Source organism: Andrena cerasifolii, chromosome 2, assembly GCF_050908995.1.
Source record: "Andrena cerasifolii isolate SP2316 chromosome 2, iyAndCera1_principal, whole genome shotgun sequence".
Lineage (NCBI taxonomy): Eukaryota > Metazoa > Arthropoda > Insecta > Hymenoptera > Andrenidae > Andrena > Andrena cerasifolii.
Window position 1 is genome coordinate 158,271 of NC_135119.1, and position 18,673 is coordinate 176,943.

Genomic DNA, 18,673 nt, shown 5'->3' on the forward strand with positions numbered 1-18,673 from the left:
TAAAATTTTGGTGAGTAGAAATGCGGACACGATGGTGATTCACTTGACCCTTAATCACCTGTTTTCTATTTAAAATAATCAAAAATAGTAAAAAATCTACATCCAGAGCACAATACGGCATCTATTTTTGTTATTAAATAAGAACTTTTACTGCAAAAACTATTTTCTGCCCAATCATCGAATACCAATAGTGACCCTGTTCCTTATCACAACCAGCTAAAATACGGTCGAAAAATCATGAGTCACTGATTTTAAAAGTTTTTCGTTGCTGTTCAAATAATTTAGAATTATTTTGTTGTAACTATAGTACAAACGTGACGCTTATAATAAGAAAAATACGAAATGAGCAGAAATTGGGACATTCACCTTAGGATGACAGGATTTGAAACCCGTGACGTTTGGTTGGGAAGTAAGCGCTGTACGCACTCACCCAACTCACTTTCTTAAAATATGTTTAAAGTGAACTGCTTTTAATTGGCACATATTTATTGTTTATAAACAATGCTCATTGGCATAGAATATTTTGCAGAAGGTCATCCAGATAATCTCTACATTCATCCCCTAAAATTTCAGTAAAATCCCCGGGGGCACAGCTGTAGGGTCCCCTTGTAAGTAGTTAATCACGACTCGTTAGAAAGCCCCAATATATAGTGGAAATAATTATTAATGAAAGGATAAAGCAATGTTCTAAAAATATTTCGATGAAACTAATCAGAACACCACAGCGCGTTCCTTACTTATTGTTTTTTTTTAAAATCACTTATGCTCTTAATAGTTAACGCTATATGTAGATATGTATGTAGGGGAGAGTCGTACAGTGCCGGCCAGTGTACAATAGGTACATACCGGCCAAAACTAAATCTCGTTTTTATTGTTAATTGATTGCACTATCGATGGAGAAACAAATGAATACTATAGTCCTGTGTAAGGTATTCCGGCAACGTTATTTGTTCTTCAGTATTACCAGAGTTCTAAGACGTTTAACGTTTACACTGGTGTTCCGTACGACAAAAGTTATTTTTCATAACTGATTTTTTATTATTCAGGTAATTAATTTTGTCATATTACGTACATTATTTTTAGACTATTAGATGCACATAAATGGCCGGTTTTTGCAATTTGCTTTGTATATTACGCATCAAACCTAAAACTTTTTCCACGTGCTCGTCGTATCGGCCAATTTTTTTAAAATTGTTTTCCTATAATTAGAGTCCTTAGGCTTTTCTTGGAACAATGGGAATGCGGCTTTGAAAATGCTACTATGAAACAAAATTACACTAAAGTAAACTTAAAGTAGGTTTTGATGAATAAGTCACTGAGTGCATCGTTTATAAAGAATCATTCAACAATGATTTGGTGCAGTGCATCAAATGCAAAAGTTGGGCCCAGGAGCACTGTACAGACCAAGAAAATATCGATCATTTTACCTATGATATTTGTAGGCGTGCGTAAATAAACGGTCTATTGTATTTTTAAATGTTTTTACTAACATTATTAATTACTTAGACCTTCAGATATACTAACTAAGTAATTGGCCGGTACTGGACGACAATTTTTCGTTCTTTGCGAATTACACCTTTTTTATTCCAGCGAATTATTAATCTTCAGAATAAAATTTAAGAAAAACGATTTATCTCCTCTTATTCCTTTTTTGAAATTTGATTTTTACCAACAATAGTCCAAGTTATAGTACAAAAACTTGGAGTGGCCGGTACTGTAGGACTCTCTCCTAGTTACCTGTGGTTTTATATGTAAATTAAAGTAGGTACGATTCTAAATATATTTTCGTAAATGTCGGCGCTGTAAATTTAACGCTTCCTATGATTGTTGATTAATCTTTTTTACGTTACTAAAAAAGATGCAGTAAGAGTATTGACTTTTATTTACAAAGTAGCGTTCGAATTATGAAGTTCATAACACTAGTTTACAAAATAAAAAATTTGTTTGCGCAGCAGATGCCACTATGTATTTCTTGTGTAAAATGATCCGCTGATTCCGAAAATAAGGTCTAAAATATTTTCTATGGATACGATTTCGTGATATCGAGAGGTGAACTTTTTACTTGTCTGTCAAAAAGGTGGTCCCACTTAATTGCGAATGTCTCGTGTTGCGAATGACCGATGTGGTCGAACATTATATCAAATTAAAGATAATTGAATCACTAACAAATGTTCCTGGCAAAATTTTCAAATCGGTTCAGTAGTTCGGGTGAAATCGATGGAAAAATGTGAAAAAAAGTCATAGTTTACGACTGAAATTGAAATCGACAATTCATTTAATCATCTGGGAAAAATCGAAATTGCAAAAATGGGCCGAGTTTCTCATTTCTCACGTTAAGTCTGCACTTTTACAAAGGAAATAAGCTGCTACTGAAGAAAATCTAAGGGTAAATAAAGAAGTTAGAGGCAATTGTGTGAAAACACTAAAATTTCATTTCTTTTTGGTTTTGGTGTTTTTTTCAATTTCATTGTGTTATTCCAATTTTAATTCATTCTGTACATCTGTTCAAGTATTTTTTTAATGTACATATGTGTGTTTTAGAAATAGTTCTGGCTTTTTTTGTCTTTTGTTCGTTTTGGGATTCGTTTCTCTTATGAGGAAACCAAGTATAATTTCCCATCATTGCCTCATTCCAAAATCCATGATACCGCCGCTCAATACCCTTCATATTCTGATGGAATCTCTCTCCGTGTTCGTCATTTAATTAGGTCGCTAAGATTTTCTGGGAAAAAATTCAAGTGAGAAAAGAAGAAATGGATCTTCAAGGACATATTTACGCCCGTTGGATAAAAAAATGAAAACCATACAATAGAAAATAAACTACGAGTAGAAATATATTAAAAAAATTTATGTTAAACGATTTTATTAAAAATGCCCCAAGTTTTTATTTAAAGTGAAAAGCCACCATCAAAATTGTAGTGCAAGAAAATAATTATTTTTTAGTTTCTAGTGCATTTTTATTATTTCTAAAACACACACATGTTAACAAAATACTTGAAAAAATGTACCGAATGAATTAAAATTGAAATAACACAATGAAATTGAAAAAACAACCAAAACCAAGAAAAAATGAAATTTTAGTGTTTTCACACAATTGTCTCTAGCTTCGGTACTTATGTATTCATCTTTCTTCAGTAGCTGCTTGTTTTCTACGTAAAAGTGCAGACTCAAAGTAAAAAATAAGAACCTGGGCCCATTGTTGCGATTTCGATTTTTCCCAGATAATTAAATGAATTGTCGATCTCAACTTCGGTCGAGAAAAATGACTTTTTTCACATATTTCCATCGATTTCACCCGAACTACTGAACCGATTTGAAAACTGTGTCAGGTACATTTGTTGGTGATTCAATTATCTTTAATTCGATATAATTTTTTCCCAAATCGGAAATTCGCACCACGAGATATTCGCAATTAAGTGGGACTACTTTTTTTGACAGACAGGTAAAAATTTCACCTGTCGATATCTCGAAAACGTATCCGTAGAAAATTTTTTGGACCTCATTTTCGAAGTCAGCGGGTCATTTTACGTAAAAAAAAAATAGTGGCATCTGCTGCGCAAAATGGCTGTAAACTAGTGTAATCATTTGAAGTCAACAACTTCCAATTTGTCACCCGGTGCACCTTCCTCCTTATCTACATTTTTTACAACTTTCCCATCGCATGGCTGGTGTATATACCTAAATGTAATTCTGCTTTTTTGGAATTCCTAGAACCCGTAGATTTATGATATGCAAACGTTTCACGTTGGCAGCAAGGGGCAAAATTGGCCATTTTCTACCAGTGCCCTTTAGGTATCGCCAGAAGCATAGAATCCAAATTTTATTTCTCGTCGGTTCAGTCTTAATTTATGTACGGCAGACTGATGAATTCCGAATTCGAGGAGTGGAGATAAAATTTAAAAGGCGAAGGACAGTTTCATGAAGGTCCACGATGCAGATTGAGAACCGACCCCCTAAATCACCCTCCTCAGATTCTTGCGGTGGCTTTAGGCCAAAGAGGGCCAAGTTGGGCCATTAAGGAGGGAAGCCACTGTGACGGTCGAAAATAAAGGCAATTTTCAAGACATATGTTTATAATGAAATGTACAACCAGCGGCCGTAGCCGTGATGGAAAACACCGGTTCTCGTTAGATCACCGAAGTTAAGCATCACGGGGCGGTGTACTGGGGAAAGATGGGAGACCATCTTTCTCCCGGTGCGCTGCTGCTGCTGGGACCCGAAGGAGAGAGGAGGGATAAAAAAAATGGGACTATAGTTCGTTGGGCAATATAAGCAAAAATAAGCTTGAAACGTCATCCTGCTTAAAACACAGGAAAACAATAAAAACAAAACAAACAATATTGAAAAGTAGCTTTCTACGAAAAATCTTTATTGTCACCTGAAAATACCTATATTTAACTAATATTTTATGCTCCCAGATTGAACAAATTTTTGGTAGTATGGCCACAGCATACGATAACGTTAGGTTCTGCAAAAAAAAATTACAAAACTGGCACTCGTGTAACTTTCCAACATTTGCTCCGAATTGAAAAATTCGAACGGTTTCTTAAAGTATATTACAATAACTACAATTAAGCGTACAGGTTTAAAAAAATATTAATTTTTGAAGAAATGGCGGACTTAAGAAGAAGTTTGGAACAAAAAGTATAAAAAAGCAACGTGTTTTTTCAATGTTACGATTAAATAAATTATTCGACCAAAAAACTGGTATGCTTAACTGAAGATAATTGTATTACTGTTTGTATTATTGGCTGAGTTATCAATGCGCCCAGTTTGAAAAATGTAGTTTCGAGATAATCGCGTTTAAAGTTTTGACAGAAGTTATTTGGGAAATAACATCGGAATTTTTCAACTTACCAAAGTGTAAACATCATGTAAATCAGCTGCATTGTCTTCCTCCTCGTTTAAGCCACATCTTCGTCGCAATCGACCTTCACGTGTCGGTGCTCGCGCTTTTCGGTCGGCAGCAGATATAGGTACGTAACACGTCCTGCTTGTCTCGGTACGCAGCGGCTGTTGGCCCAATTTTAACATTTAGATGTTCCAATATCCGTAGGAGACCAGTATGACCATCGTTGAAGAGAATTTTGGCCAAATAAGCAGCTAAATGTACTATGGCGGCCTCACTTGATAGTGTTTTAGGTGCGAATTTCCAAACGAGAGCGTTGAAGCTCTCGTTATTATTCTAAGTGAATCCACCTAAACATTTTTTTAATAGTTCTTTGCCACTTAAGTCTTCATAAATAGGTGTGATGGCAACAACAATATCCTGTTGCAATGGCGTCTTGTGCACATATTTATCCAAAGTATTGTTGGCCTTCGATTTCTGCCACGTGCACCAATAATCCGCGCCCTCTGGCAGTAGTAGTGATGTTTCGGCGATTTATCTGTTGAGGTCTTATGGTATAAAGTGGCCCACACTGCTTTATACATATCGTGCAGGATTTTATAATCTCGTCGAGAACTTTATTTGTGTAATACCCAATAAGACTCGCTACTCCGAAGAGCGAACTGAATCCTCTTTTTTCCAACTTCCGTCGCCAGAAACAATAGTGCTTCTGCAGTTTTTCCATTTCCTCTTTCCCACTTCTATACAGCGAATAATCGCACACGGTTTTCGCTGCATTGCGAAAACGCTTAAGGGGAGGTTCTGGTCTAAATGTCAATTTTTTTTTTATTTCATTTTTCGAATGTTCAATCTTTTAGGAATACGTGTTTAAAAGGATTTGTTGAAATTCGTAAAATTCCCCAAGTTATAGGCATTTGAGTAGCGGCAAATGCATGGGCAACAACCGGCCACTCGGCGCTCACGTAAAACTCTAAGGGGAGGTTCTGGTCTAAATGTCGATTTTTTTTTTATTTCATTTTTCGAATGTTCAATCTTTTAGGAATACGTGTTTAAAAGGATTTGTTGAAATTCGTAAAATTCCCCAAGTTATAGGCATTTGAGTAGCGGCAAATGCATGGGCAAGAACCGGCCACTCGGCGCTCACGTAAAACTCTAAGGGGAGGTTCTGGTCTAAATGTCGATTTTTGTTTTATTTCATTTTTCGAATGTTCAATCTTTTAGGAATACGTGTTTAAAAGGATTTGTTGAAATTCGTAAAATTCCCCAAGTTATAGGCATTTGAGTAGCGGCAAATGCATGGGCAAGAACCGGCCACTCGGCGCTCACGTAAAACTCTAAGGGGAGGTTCTGGTCTAAATGTCGATTTTTGTTTTATTTCATTTTTTGAATGTTCAATCTTTTAGGAATACGTGTTTAAAAGGATTTGTTGAAATTCGTAAAATTCCCCAAGTTATAGGCATTTGAGTAGCGGCAAATGCATGGGCAACAACCGTCCACTCCGGCGCTCACGTAAAACTTCAAATGCGTTTTTCTCGAAACAGTGTTCTAAAAATGGTGGGACCTGTGTCTTCAAAAGTTATTATCCGATTCGACTGAAACTTTTTTTATTTTGAAGATTATTCTTTTGGCTAGGGGGGGGGGGACTAAAAAATTACAAAAAGTTGAAAATTTATAATTTTCAAGGGCGATGAAAGGACGAAAAATACAGGGAAAAGTGATTTCAAACTTGAGGTGTCGTTATTTTCTAAAAAAATGTAATTTTTGTAATTTTTTAGTTCTCCCCTAGCCAAAAGAATCATCTTCAAAATAAACAAGGTTTCAGTCGAATCGGATAATAACTTTTGGAGATAGTGGTCCCACCGATTTGGATCAATTTTTGACGCCTTGACTTTAACGACTCCCCAAGGCTGGCTCCAATGATTAATTATAAAACAAACAATATATTTCTATAATCTAAGACATCCTTAATACAATGCAAGAAGTCCCATTAAATTATATATAGTAGTTTTCCTTTAATTAATTCCTAAATATCGCCTATTTTTTGGGGCTCTAGACCACAACCTCCCCTTAATAACACTATCAGAAAACGAATGGAATACAGGTCGTGGTAAATCCATAAAAGTACAAAACTTTTCAGCTCCTTGAAGGCCAATTCCCAATAGACGCATCGCAAATATAAATCTGGTATTTATTTCGTAAGCATTACGAATTAATGGACACGAATCGATATAATTATTTTGCGTCACAATTTGCACACATTAAAACCAATTTGAATCCAAGTCCACGTATGTTTCATTCCTCGAACTTAATGTCATCTCCACACGTTTTAGAGCTCAAATGTTCACATACAGCGGAAAAAAAGTAAAAACGTTCAATATTCTATAACTAATTGACTGATCAATAATCACGTCTGTATGCCATGCTTTGAACTTCTTTGCAGATGTACTCCTATTCTCAACACTTTTCTTCATTTCAAACCGATTTGGAGGCCGTTTTCCTTTTCTGCCATCCGATGTTTGTTTCTGGTTAAAATGTCGCTTGCCTTTATGATCCATTTCATCTTGGCTTAACTAATGCTTACTGAGGATTTGTTCTGACTCTTACTGGTATTTCTTTCTGACTGCTTGTTGCAGCGGTAGAATCCCCACTTCGCGGAGGCGGACGGATATTAAAACAATAAACCGAGTTTTTGCCAAGTCCAGTAATTAGGGATTTACCCAGGCCCTCGCGCATCGCGTATTTATTGCCTTTAAAATTCGGCAAATTCCCAACACCTTGGGGACTATCGGGCGCAAGGAAAACAAGATTCGGACCCTTTACAATAAACTCTGACTTTCTCCAGCCAGGTCATTCTTTTAGAAATTGCTAGATGAAAATAAAACACTTTGCAACTCAAAGATAGCAGAAGTATACAACTAAACAATATATAAACTTATAATCCCTCTTATTACATTTGGATTCTTGGACATAAACTGTCCGGTCGATCGACTCCAAGCCATTCGCGCGGGCACTCGGTTCCGAGCGCTGCACTACCTATACTTCCGTGGCTCCGAGAATTTTTCGAAATCCACTTTGAAACTGTAGGTATAATGTTGAGACCCCAAACATTAAGAAAATGCAAAAAAGATTTTCACAGTGGCTGCCCCCCTTAAGGAGCCCGATCTCCATATTGGTTACTAAAGTCACGTGCAAAGGGGAGCTCGAAAGCCAACGATAACGTGGTCGTGCAACAGATAGGGAAGAGGGTCAGTTATTTCAACCTATGAGTACGAGCCTGCACCACACATTACTCCTTACACTCTTACAGTTTTTCATATCTGTTGTACACCCGCGGTATGATTGGCTTCGAGCTCCCCTTCAGCGCGGCTCTGGAAAACACCATGGATGTTGGGCTCCATAATGGCCCAACTGGCCCTCACTGCATTAGGCCAACGGGGCTCCGCGCTTTGGTTACCTGAAAGGTCTGAAACCACAATTTTTGGGGGGAATTTATTTTTTTAAATTTGAAGACTTTTTTTTAAATAAACCTTTATGTATTCGAAAGTGTACGTGTTAAATTACTTGTGGTAATGCAGCTATAAGATTATTACTATGTGCAATGCTAACCCAGACCTAACCCAGACCATACTGCATATTCCTTAATTTGATTTATTAGGTATGCAACTTTTTGCTTGTAACTATCACCGAGTGCAATGATGAGCACCAGATGCGTACTGTACATATGTATAGTATTAACTTTCTAATTATTTTATGTGTCGCGGAAAAGATAATTATTATTAGCAATAAATGTTTTATTATCAGTAAAATCGAACCGTCAAGTCATACGAAATGCCAGCAGTAGCAAATGTTTTGGAAATTTCATGACCCCACCGAATGGGACCTATGGGAAGTGCTCTGTACTGGGGCCCCACAAGGAACCCAGCCATAGACAGGGTCAACGTTTTATTCTGCAAGCCGCGCTCACGTGAACTTGTAAAATAGCAACAGCACCTCACAGACACATTGCACTGCAACCATGCACCGGCCCAGCGAAGAGCGGCCAGCGACCGCTGGACTGTAGTGGTGCCCGAGCTCCGAAAATTTTAGGATGGTCAAATTAACGTCGCAAAGAGCCACTGGGAATTTTCCGGCCCAGGTAATCGAGGTCTCAATTTAAAAAATTTTAGCTACGACAGGGTTGACCACGGCGCTATACCCTTGTACGGAGAGATTTTTCGCCACCTACGTGTAAAAGCCACAATAATGGCGCATCGTTCCAAAAAATGACATTAACGGAAGCCGGTATAGGCGTGACGTTGAGTAGCTAAACTGCTAAAACACTCGGACACAAAAATTCTAAAAAAAAAATTCAAACACTCCTACAATCAAAGACGCGTCCCATTAGTTACCCCTTACCTCTGATCTAGGTATGCACTACATCAAGGATAAAATCATAAGAAAGAAAACCAGAATAATAGATTCTGAGGTCTGCAGAACTAACACATAATTGTATAAAAATTTAATTTCTCAATTTCTGAAAGTAATGATATAGAAACAACTAGCCTATTGTTTATCAACACCACGACATTTGGAAGCGTTAAAAAATTGATAGAAAAAAATTAAGTAAATGTAAAATATGTTAAATTATCCATCATTAAAGGGGAATATTTTTTCCCTTATTTTTCGGCGCAAATTGCATTACAATATTTTTATAATTCAAAAGTTATACGAAAAAGGCCTCAAATTTTTCAACCCGGACCGGGAGATTCTGAATAGCTCTTTGCGACGTTAATTTGAAAGAGACCATCCTAAAATTCTTGAAGCTCGGGCATCATAGCTGCCCAGCGGTCACTGGCAGCTCGACGAACGCCGGGACGGTGCATGATTGTAGTGGAATGCGTCCGTGAGGCGCTGTTGCCACCTTACCTGTTCGCGCGAGCGCGGGTTGCAGGATAAAACGCTGACCCTGTATACTTACGCTACGCCTCTACGAGCCCAAACTTACACTACTGCAGTTCTCCTCACTGATTCTATACTTAGCAACGGGACAGCTCGAGGCACGGCTGGTTGCTTGCCGCTAGACGCTGAAAAAGGCTCCCTGTGCAGCCCTGCCTTAACCCAAGTGACCAACTTTGTTTCTTTTTCTTCGCGTGTGAAAATTACTGCTGACTCGGTATCGGCTAGCATGACTTAATATTTAAAAGTCTCTATTTTACGTTAGATGTAATTATATTACCATTACCAGTGATTAAAATTTAATTTTAGATTGAACTGTAAGTAGGGTAAACGATACAGTTATTGACCAGGATACAGAAGTTGACCACTTCAAATTTCTGTCGCCATAGTCTAATGAACCAGCACGTTTTCGCATCAATGATGTACGTTGATCAGAAAAGACAGCCCTACCTTTCATTTCAACCAACAATCGATGATTTAGGTACAAGCGTTCCGCCGTGAAATCGTCGGAATGAAAAACGTGTAATTTCAACTCTCAAAGAAGGTAAACGTTTAGCGGGAATCTTTAGAGCGGTGACTTGTTTAATGACTGTATAATCATTGTTCAATTTTGTTTGCCGCGAATGCCATTGATCATAATAGGTGACAAGGGCCCAATGTTAACATTCGTCATACGTCCAGTCGTGTCGAACGTGATTATGTTGTGCTTTGGGGGGTGTTCAATAACTGGTTCAGCGAATGTACAGTAATTTTCGTGCTGAAAAACCGCGAGAAAAATTCATTCAAATCTTTGGAGGCACGGGGCAATGTGCCCTGCTTTTATATGGTTTAGGGTATGCACCTCCGATGACTTCGGATTTTTCATTGGTCCGAAAGTCGGTACGATAATTCGGAGATCAAAGGTGCTTGACGAAAGAAAAAAAAGAAAAGAAAGAGGCAAAGAAATGCAAAGAGAAGAAAAAAGAGCAGATGAGAGAGAAATCTAAGAAGCCAAAAGGAAAACGATTGAGAAGCCAATGAGACCGCGGCGAAGTGCACAGCATACGTCGTGAAGGGTGCACATAAAACTCACCCTGCCCCAAGACAATATGTCTTTGATTTTTATATGTTGGCAGATGGTTTTAGTGGAAGTGATTTTAAAGTAAAAAATATGTCATTTTCTTTTATATTCAGCAAGTGGCCAACAACTGTACCTAGACCGGTCAACAACTATGCCACGACCGGGCAATAACTACAATTTTGAGTTATGTTACTTTATAATAGCATAAAATCGAAACTACTGATTTCTCAAAGTTTCTTTGGTGTCATAATCATCTTCGACAATTCTCTTTCCGCCTGGTATAACAAAACTTCATTTATAAAATTCAAGTTACTTATTCCATAGCGTTTACTTAAACTGAAGCTCTTAGGTGGTCAACTACTACATCGTTTACCCTATTGTATGTCTGTAAAAATGCGTAAATATAGAGGGTGGTTCGCTGTTGGTGATACAAGTCGGTAATTTTGCTTGAAACTGTAAGACGAAAATGTGAAGCACACGTATTCTTTAATTTAGGGCTTCGTTTTCGAAGAAAACTGGCATTGAGTGTCCTTTAAGTATTGTTACAATCCAGCAGTAAATACTATCAGGTAATTCCTTAAGTAATGTCACTTGCTCATATGTATGTAACTTACTAAAAAGTTGTACTTACCGAGTTTATTAATCAATGATATAATGTCTATAATTTCCTTAGACCATATTCCACCATTTCTGGTAATGTTTGAGTTCCCCTCTTAAAAAATTGTTGCGATCTTGTTGCAAGGTACATTGGGTTACTGCTTCTTTCAGATCCTCCGCTGTGTTCAAATTTTTATCCTTTAGAGTTTAGAGCATATTGTGACGATTGCAATATGTAAATGGAAATCTGTAGGTGTTAAATCTAAAGAGTGGGGAGGACGAGCAAATAGTTCCCAATAATAAATTTTAGAATATCGACTAATGTTGTTCTCGCTGTAAAGCGAATTGATGAATACTTAATTAATTTATAAATATATAAACCCATTTTGATATGGGCATTTCTTGATTACTACTGATTGGTACAGTAGTAACGTATGTATAATACTTTTAATTGTTGACTGTACATTTTTGTTGTTATCGATAAAATTTATTGTAAAAATTCGTTAGAGAACGTAAGATACATTTGTTTAGGTAAGGAAGATAAGAAGAGACATTACGTTTGCAATAACCTGATATGTATGCATACTACATAGGTCAGGGTTGACTAACTGGTGGCTCGCGAGCCACCGGGGGCACCTCCGCCTTGCTGCCACGCTAAACGACTCCCCTCCACACCGACTAAACTCTGACGATCGCAGTCGATTCCTCCTTCTTTCCTTCTCTTTTTGACTGCGATCGTCAGAGTCTGAGAGATATGGAGGGGGCCGTTCCGCGTGGCAGGAAGGCGGAGGGGCCCCCTCGGCTCGCGAGCCACCAGTTAGTCAACCCTGACATAGGTAATATGTACATACAACTGTGAATGAAATGGTATATTGCGCGAATCCACGCGTACCTGACGAAGTTGCAAAATCAATTTTCTCAAAAACAACCCCTTTCGAAAAAAAAATTATTGTGCAAGTTCCATTTATATTTGGATGTACATAATAATACATAGGTTCAACTCTGTTCTTCGCGACGATGCACTCTCAGACAGTATGCACGTAGCAAGTGCATTAATCAGTTTGTATGCAAAGTGTACCGATTTATGTGCACATTGTGTGCGTAATTTCCAGGGGCAGTATCAAAATGCGAGACACATTAAATTGGCGTTATGACGTATACGAAATTTCAATAACTGTATCATATCGTATGTAGGTAGATTTACGCTTGCTCCGAAATTGCAGTAGGTACCTATGTACCTACTTGGCCAATGACCCATGGGAAATTCGAAACTTTTTCAATTATTGGAAAGCAAAGATGAACCGCAGAATCGAAGCCTGTAACAACAATCGAAATCTTTTAAAATAATCTCACTCTTATAAAAAGCGATCACGCTGTTCTTGAGGTATCTTTAAACGGGGAACTTAAAATCTCCTTGAATTTTCACTATAATCATCATATGTATCTCATACAAGTGTTAAAAGCATTATGTATTTCCTATTCATAAGCACGATGAGGGAAGTTTATTCTTTTTAACGAAGATAGTAATAAATGCACCACGACACCTTGTTAATTTGAAGCACTTTTCATTCTTCATTCTCGTTTTCGTTGGAAATGGCGCGTACCTACGTCACAATATATGTAGCAATGTTCGTAATCGTTTTACAAACAGCTCGAAAGACATTTCTCTCTCATCCGATTTCAATAGCAGGATGTTCGATTGTACACGAAGGTCGTGTTAGACGAACACGGGTGCCCGAGTTCAGGGCTGGCCATTAGAAACGTAAATAGGATTGACTCTGAACTGTTTATGATTTCAGCATTCCCGTTCGCTGCTGGCATTCGAGCTGGATACCCCGCAGTTCTTCCTGGCCAATATGGGTGAGTCTACGTTGATGTGATTTGTTAAAGGATATTAAGAACATGTAACCGTAGTTATGGAAAATTAGCGTAAATCAAGAGGAGTCATCGCGATCATTTCGGTTATACAAAGTTGAATTTTGAGGTTGCAACATTTAAACGCTACACCATCGACATGAATTTTGATCAAGTAGGGAGCGTATTTTTCATAATATTTCGACGGCATTTTTGAAACGGTAACACGCTTTTTTTTCAGTCATACGTAATGCTTCGCGTCACATTTTGATACAGCTACAACTTACGAAATCGTGGGAAGATATTCAAACGAAGTTTTTTCGGGTTGTTTTCTCGATAGGCGTTTGTATTTGTTGAACCTAACGAAGCAAGGTGTACCTACAGTTATAGGGAACCGATGAATTTTGCAAAAATGTCGATAGAAATGAATCGTATTTGAAATTCGGGAATAGAGGTACTCACTTGACGGTCTTGGTTCGATAATTTCATTAACATTTTGTTAAAGATAGACTGTATATAACGTTTCAGCATCCTGACGCGCGCGCGTAAGGGGGCAGGCTGAGAGTCCTCTTTGCGAGATCCTTGAGAGCACCAAGGGCTGTTCTAAGGAGCGCAAATATAAAAAAATATATACCAAAAGAGAGACGAACAGAAAGAGACAGATATGAAAAAAAAGAGCATGAAAAAAAGAAAGAAAAAAAATGGGCAGAGATATTTGCGATCGGTGAAAAAATGACAGGGAGGGAGGAAGAGGGAGAGAGAGGGAGAATGAAAGCGGCACACGCACACGTATCGGAAGCCATGAGTACCCACGAATTTATTTCTACGAATTAAAAATCTTCCGATCAATCGGTCTCTTCTTCTTCTACTGTATTTTATTTTTTTCTTTTTGGTTGTGTTTTTTGTTTCTTCTTTCTTGATGAGATTGACATGAAGTGATTTAATGACGATTGGGGTTGCTGAGAGATTTGTTTGTTACTGATTTTGACTTTTTTGGTCTTTACTCTTTTACACTCTTTTTCTTAATCAGCATAATCGTAATCGTAATGATAATAATAATAATAAATATTAATAATAACAAGAACAAAACAACAACAACAACAATAATAATAATAATAATGGTACCGGTATTAATAATACCTATTAATAAGAATAATGATAACAGTAATTATAGTAACGACGATATTATAATAATCATTATTGTAATAGGAGTTACCAGATTAATTCGCAACGATGTTACTTACCAATTTAGTCAAGAAGGTAATAACCACAAGGCAATGGTAGTACGTCTCTTGCCAGAGCCGAAGAATCTTTAACACGAATAGAGACGGCACATGCCACTAAATGTTGTAAAGTCGATTATCGATGGCGACATTTACCAGCAGGTATCGGAATACATATGTATTTTAGTACAAAATAGATTTTCTCTTGCACCTCTTGCGGACTCTTTTCTTCACCTTGTTTTTTTTTTTTAGTACTTGTTACATCGAGTGTGTTTCGTCGAATATTTTGTCCTCTCTTTTTTTTTTATTTTACTTGAAAACTTGAACTCATTTACGTGTGCCTTGTTTTGAGTTTTGTTTTCATAATTAATTTTCCGTTTGGTTTGCCTTTGGTGGCGGGTAGGTGTTCACTGGTTTTCGAAATCCCGGAACAGCCGACACACTGTTGCGTTGGTGTCTTTTTTTAACTTTCGCGATAGGTACTGTATTACAGGGGTAGGCACGCTCGTATGCGCGAAAACAGCACAACCGATGATTGTAAATACAAATTTATTTATTCCCCGGAGCGTTAGATGGCCGCCATTTATATTACGCGATTTGCCGAATTTTTTGTCCGTGGCGTGAAACAGAATAATAATAATAATAATAATAATAATGATAGTAACAACAACAATAAGAATAATAATAATAAATGAATAAATACTAATAGTACTAACAAAGTACAGTAGCTGGTAATAATAAAGAGCGAGACAGAAACGAAACGGCGAAGAGAAATTAACCGCGTGCGGTAGTATTTCGTTGAATTATAAACGATACGGCCGATTCTTCGAAGCAGTGGATCTTCCGTGTTTTTCGCCGGAAATCGATCCGCACCGCAGCGAAACACGACAACGTTCATTATTTTTTCATCGTGACAATCGATTTTATCGCGGTTTACCTCATCTGGCCTGACCAGATTCTTCGGCGTGCCGCCAAAAATTCGTGACGACGTCGAACAATGCTATCAAACGATACGAATCGTTATGAAAAGGATAGGGAGCGGAAGTACGTTTGCTCGATTTTTGTTTCGAACAGAAATTATTGCAACGTTTCTTGGTATTATTAGACTTTGTCCGTACCAAGTCGCATAAACAACGAGATACCGTTGACTGTTGTTAGCATATGAGTAAAAGGTATCAACGCATTCTCCTTTGACGTGCATACACATCGAATTGTGTTTAAATGAAATTGATATTCGCCGAATGTAGGTACAGGCTCCGCTAACCATTATAATATTAACCTTGTGTGTGTGGTGAAGGCTTACACTACACTTGGTGTCGCTATTGGTGTTGTATTTTTTGGTGTTTTACGTGATGGTTTTTGGATTTTAATATAACACGGTGCACTGTCTGTCATTAGGAAACGAAGGGCGAAGTAAACTAGCAGAAGATCGGAAAGCTTTTTGCAGCTTTCCTTTTGCAACAGTATACGTGTACTTATATACCTACGCGCGTAACGTTACGCTAAAGCAACGTTGAAACATTGAATTCAATCGTACGTGAAAGCTATTGAAAAAAAAAATGTTGATTTCTATTCAACGTGTTATCGTATGTAATAAATCGGGGCAGATAAATTTTCCCCTTTTAGAGCATACTTCCGAGGAAATTCGAGTTGCTTATTTATTCCCTATTTGCATTGAAAAGCACAGCTGGAGACATCCCTACTTATCTGGGTTTTGCAAAAAAACAAGGTGGGACATTATCTATCATTGGGGTCCTATGAAAAAAATAAAAATATGTGCATGTGCGTATACGTATAGTATGTACGGTGTATGCGCGCGTGGATGTGTGTATGCGTGTACGTGAAAAATTGGTTTTTGTATCATCTAGATTCTAGACTAGCAAGACTTCGCGCGAAGTGAAGATAACATTTAAATTATACGTTTATTGGGAATATATGTTAAATATTAAATTTCCATCGATAGAACTGTTTTTCATGAAAATGTAATTTCCGATTTTGATTCCTGTAAGCCAGTAATATCGAGTACTTTTAAAAATTATCTTTTACATTTCCGCTTTGGTTCCAGCTTTTCGCTTTCATAGTCTTCAAAATTCGAACGGTCCTTAAATTATTCAGTCGTTGCTCCATTACTGCAATACCCTCTCTAAAATTTCGGGACGAAGATATCCATTTTGGAAAGATCTAATTTAGGAAGGAATCATAAAAAAGTTTGCAATTCGTGTAATACAGACGCTGTACGTAGGTATATTATACGAATAATAAGAATAACTAAGTAAGTACTTACTAAGTAGTAAGTATGCATTTCGGGCCCGCGTTTTACGAAATATAAAAATAGATACTTATTACTGCAAAACTATTTAAGGGGGTAGGTTACCCTCAACAGCCCAAAATCAGGCCCTTTTTCAAACGAACATTCTGAAGTAATAAATGAATATAGAGATAAATTTTATTTTACTTTTTAAGCGTCATTTCGTTGACTTTAATGCGCAAAAAGAAAATTTTAAATATATTTATAGGGAAAAAAGTTATAAACACAAGTAAAGGCATTTTTATAATCTGTAAGACAGTATCCACCTTGTGCAGGAAGCAAAATTTTGTTAAACAAATTAATACAATTTTTATGTTGATGTTTCTGATTTTTACCTTTTTTTTGGAAGAAAAATATTTTTTATCTTCGTTTTAAAGAATTTATATTGAAAATGTGCTCCCAATACATGGATGGAAATAGTTTCCTGCAACTCCCTGTAAATTTTCATTCAAATCGTTCGAGCGGTTTTCGAGATTTTATGTTCTCCGTTTTGGAAAACGTAGTTTCTGGGAAATCGCGTTTAAAGTTGGACAACATTATCCGATCTCATGTGCAGGCTCGTACATTTTTTACTGTAATTCCTTCAGTTTTTAGAATTTCGGGGCCCGGTTGCGCTTAAAATACGCAGAAAAGATGTAACTAGCGGAATATGTAAACATCCTAAAAACCAATTTTCGAAAATTTTGAGGGTAACCTACCCCCTTAAGCATTATCGGACATAGGTAGGTACGTGTATATCAACTTTTTTAAACGATTTTATATTAACTTCACTCCTCTGCCCGTTTGTATGTTTGTTTGTATATTTGGTTCAAATCTTGAAACTTAATTTTAACCCACTTCCACGAATGCATTAGACTTGGAAATTTACAGGCGTACGTAGTTATAATGACAATACAAATTTATAAAAAAAAACTCACCCTCGAGGGCGTGAAAGAATTGCATCCTCTACAATAAACATGCATTATTACAAATCAAAACGATTAGAAAACAGCCTATAACCACAGATAAAAGCAACTTGAAATCAGTCTAGCTGCGCCGCCTAATACAATGTATGTACATATCGACGCGCGTTACGAATAGTAGCACGTTTCATTTTTTTCTTACGGACAACTGCATGTAGAAAAAATGAAACGTGCTACTTTTCATAACGCGCGTCGATATAGACCTATCAACGCGATTTCCGTAAATACACAAATTATTACCGGGAAATGATACAACAAGCACAAAAAGATTAGTTAATCAAGTCCATCAAGTTAATTGAACAATAAATTAAGTGTTCTTAAATAGACGCTGCCACGTTGCGCGCCACGTGTTACGTTTAACTGAATACAGCAATAAATGATATTTGTAAAAAAATAATTCTAAGCAGTGAAATGTAAATCCGCAAACACTAAAAAGTAAAATATAAAAGAATATATATTAAAAAAAATAAATTAAACGATTTTATTTAAAATGCACTAAAAAATAAAAAATAATTATTATCTTGTACTACAATTACGATGGTGATATGTCACTTTAAATAAAATCGTCGGGCAGGATTTTTCATTGATTTTCATCGCTCATTTCGACGCTTGATTCTGTATTAAGGGGTCATTCTACTTTGAACTGCCGAAAAATTAAGCTATTTTTACAGATATTTTTCTGAGTAAATGCAACATATAATGAAATAAATCTGTTTGGTATTTATTAAGCTACTCTTATATAATACAAAAAGAATTTTAAAAGAATTTTTGCAATTTGTTTTAATTGTTTTTTTTACAGTGTCAAAATGGCATCTAAAAAAGAGGTATGTTCACGGCGTAGATGATTTTCCGGCTCACGCTTCTTCGAAACAAAAAATTCCAAAA

The 18,673-nt window shown here is 36.8% G+C and overlaps 1 protein-coding gene and 1 long non-coding RNA gene across 4 annotated transcripts in view; one reads left to right on the forward strand and one right to left on the reverse strand.

The window, feature by feature from the left end:
- The window catches only part of LOC143378570 (uncharacterized), a 137,127-nt gene that overhangs the window by 17,602 nt on the left and 100,852 nt on the right, over positions 1–18,673 (reverse strand). The window lies entirely within an intron of this gene.
- LOC143378518 (RNA-binding protein 38) overlaps positions 1–18,673 on the forward strand; it is a 56,499-nt gene that overhangs the window by 11,797 nt on the left and 26,029 nt on the right. For all 3 annotated transcript variants that reach the window (XM_076830340.1, XM_076830342.1, XM_076830341.1), the window contains exon 4: positions 13,241–13,301. In XM_076830340.1, coding sequence (XP_076686455.1) covers positions 13,241–13,301 — 61 coding nt within the window. The remainder of the gene's footprint in view (positions 1–13,240; positions 13,302–18,673) is intronic.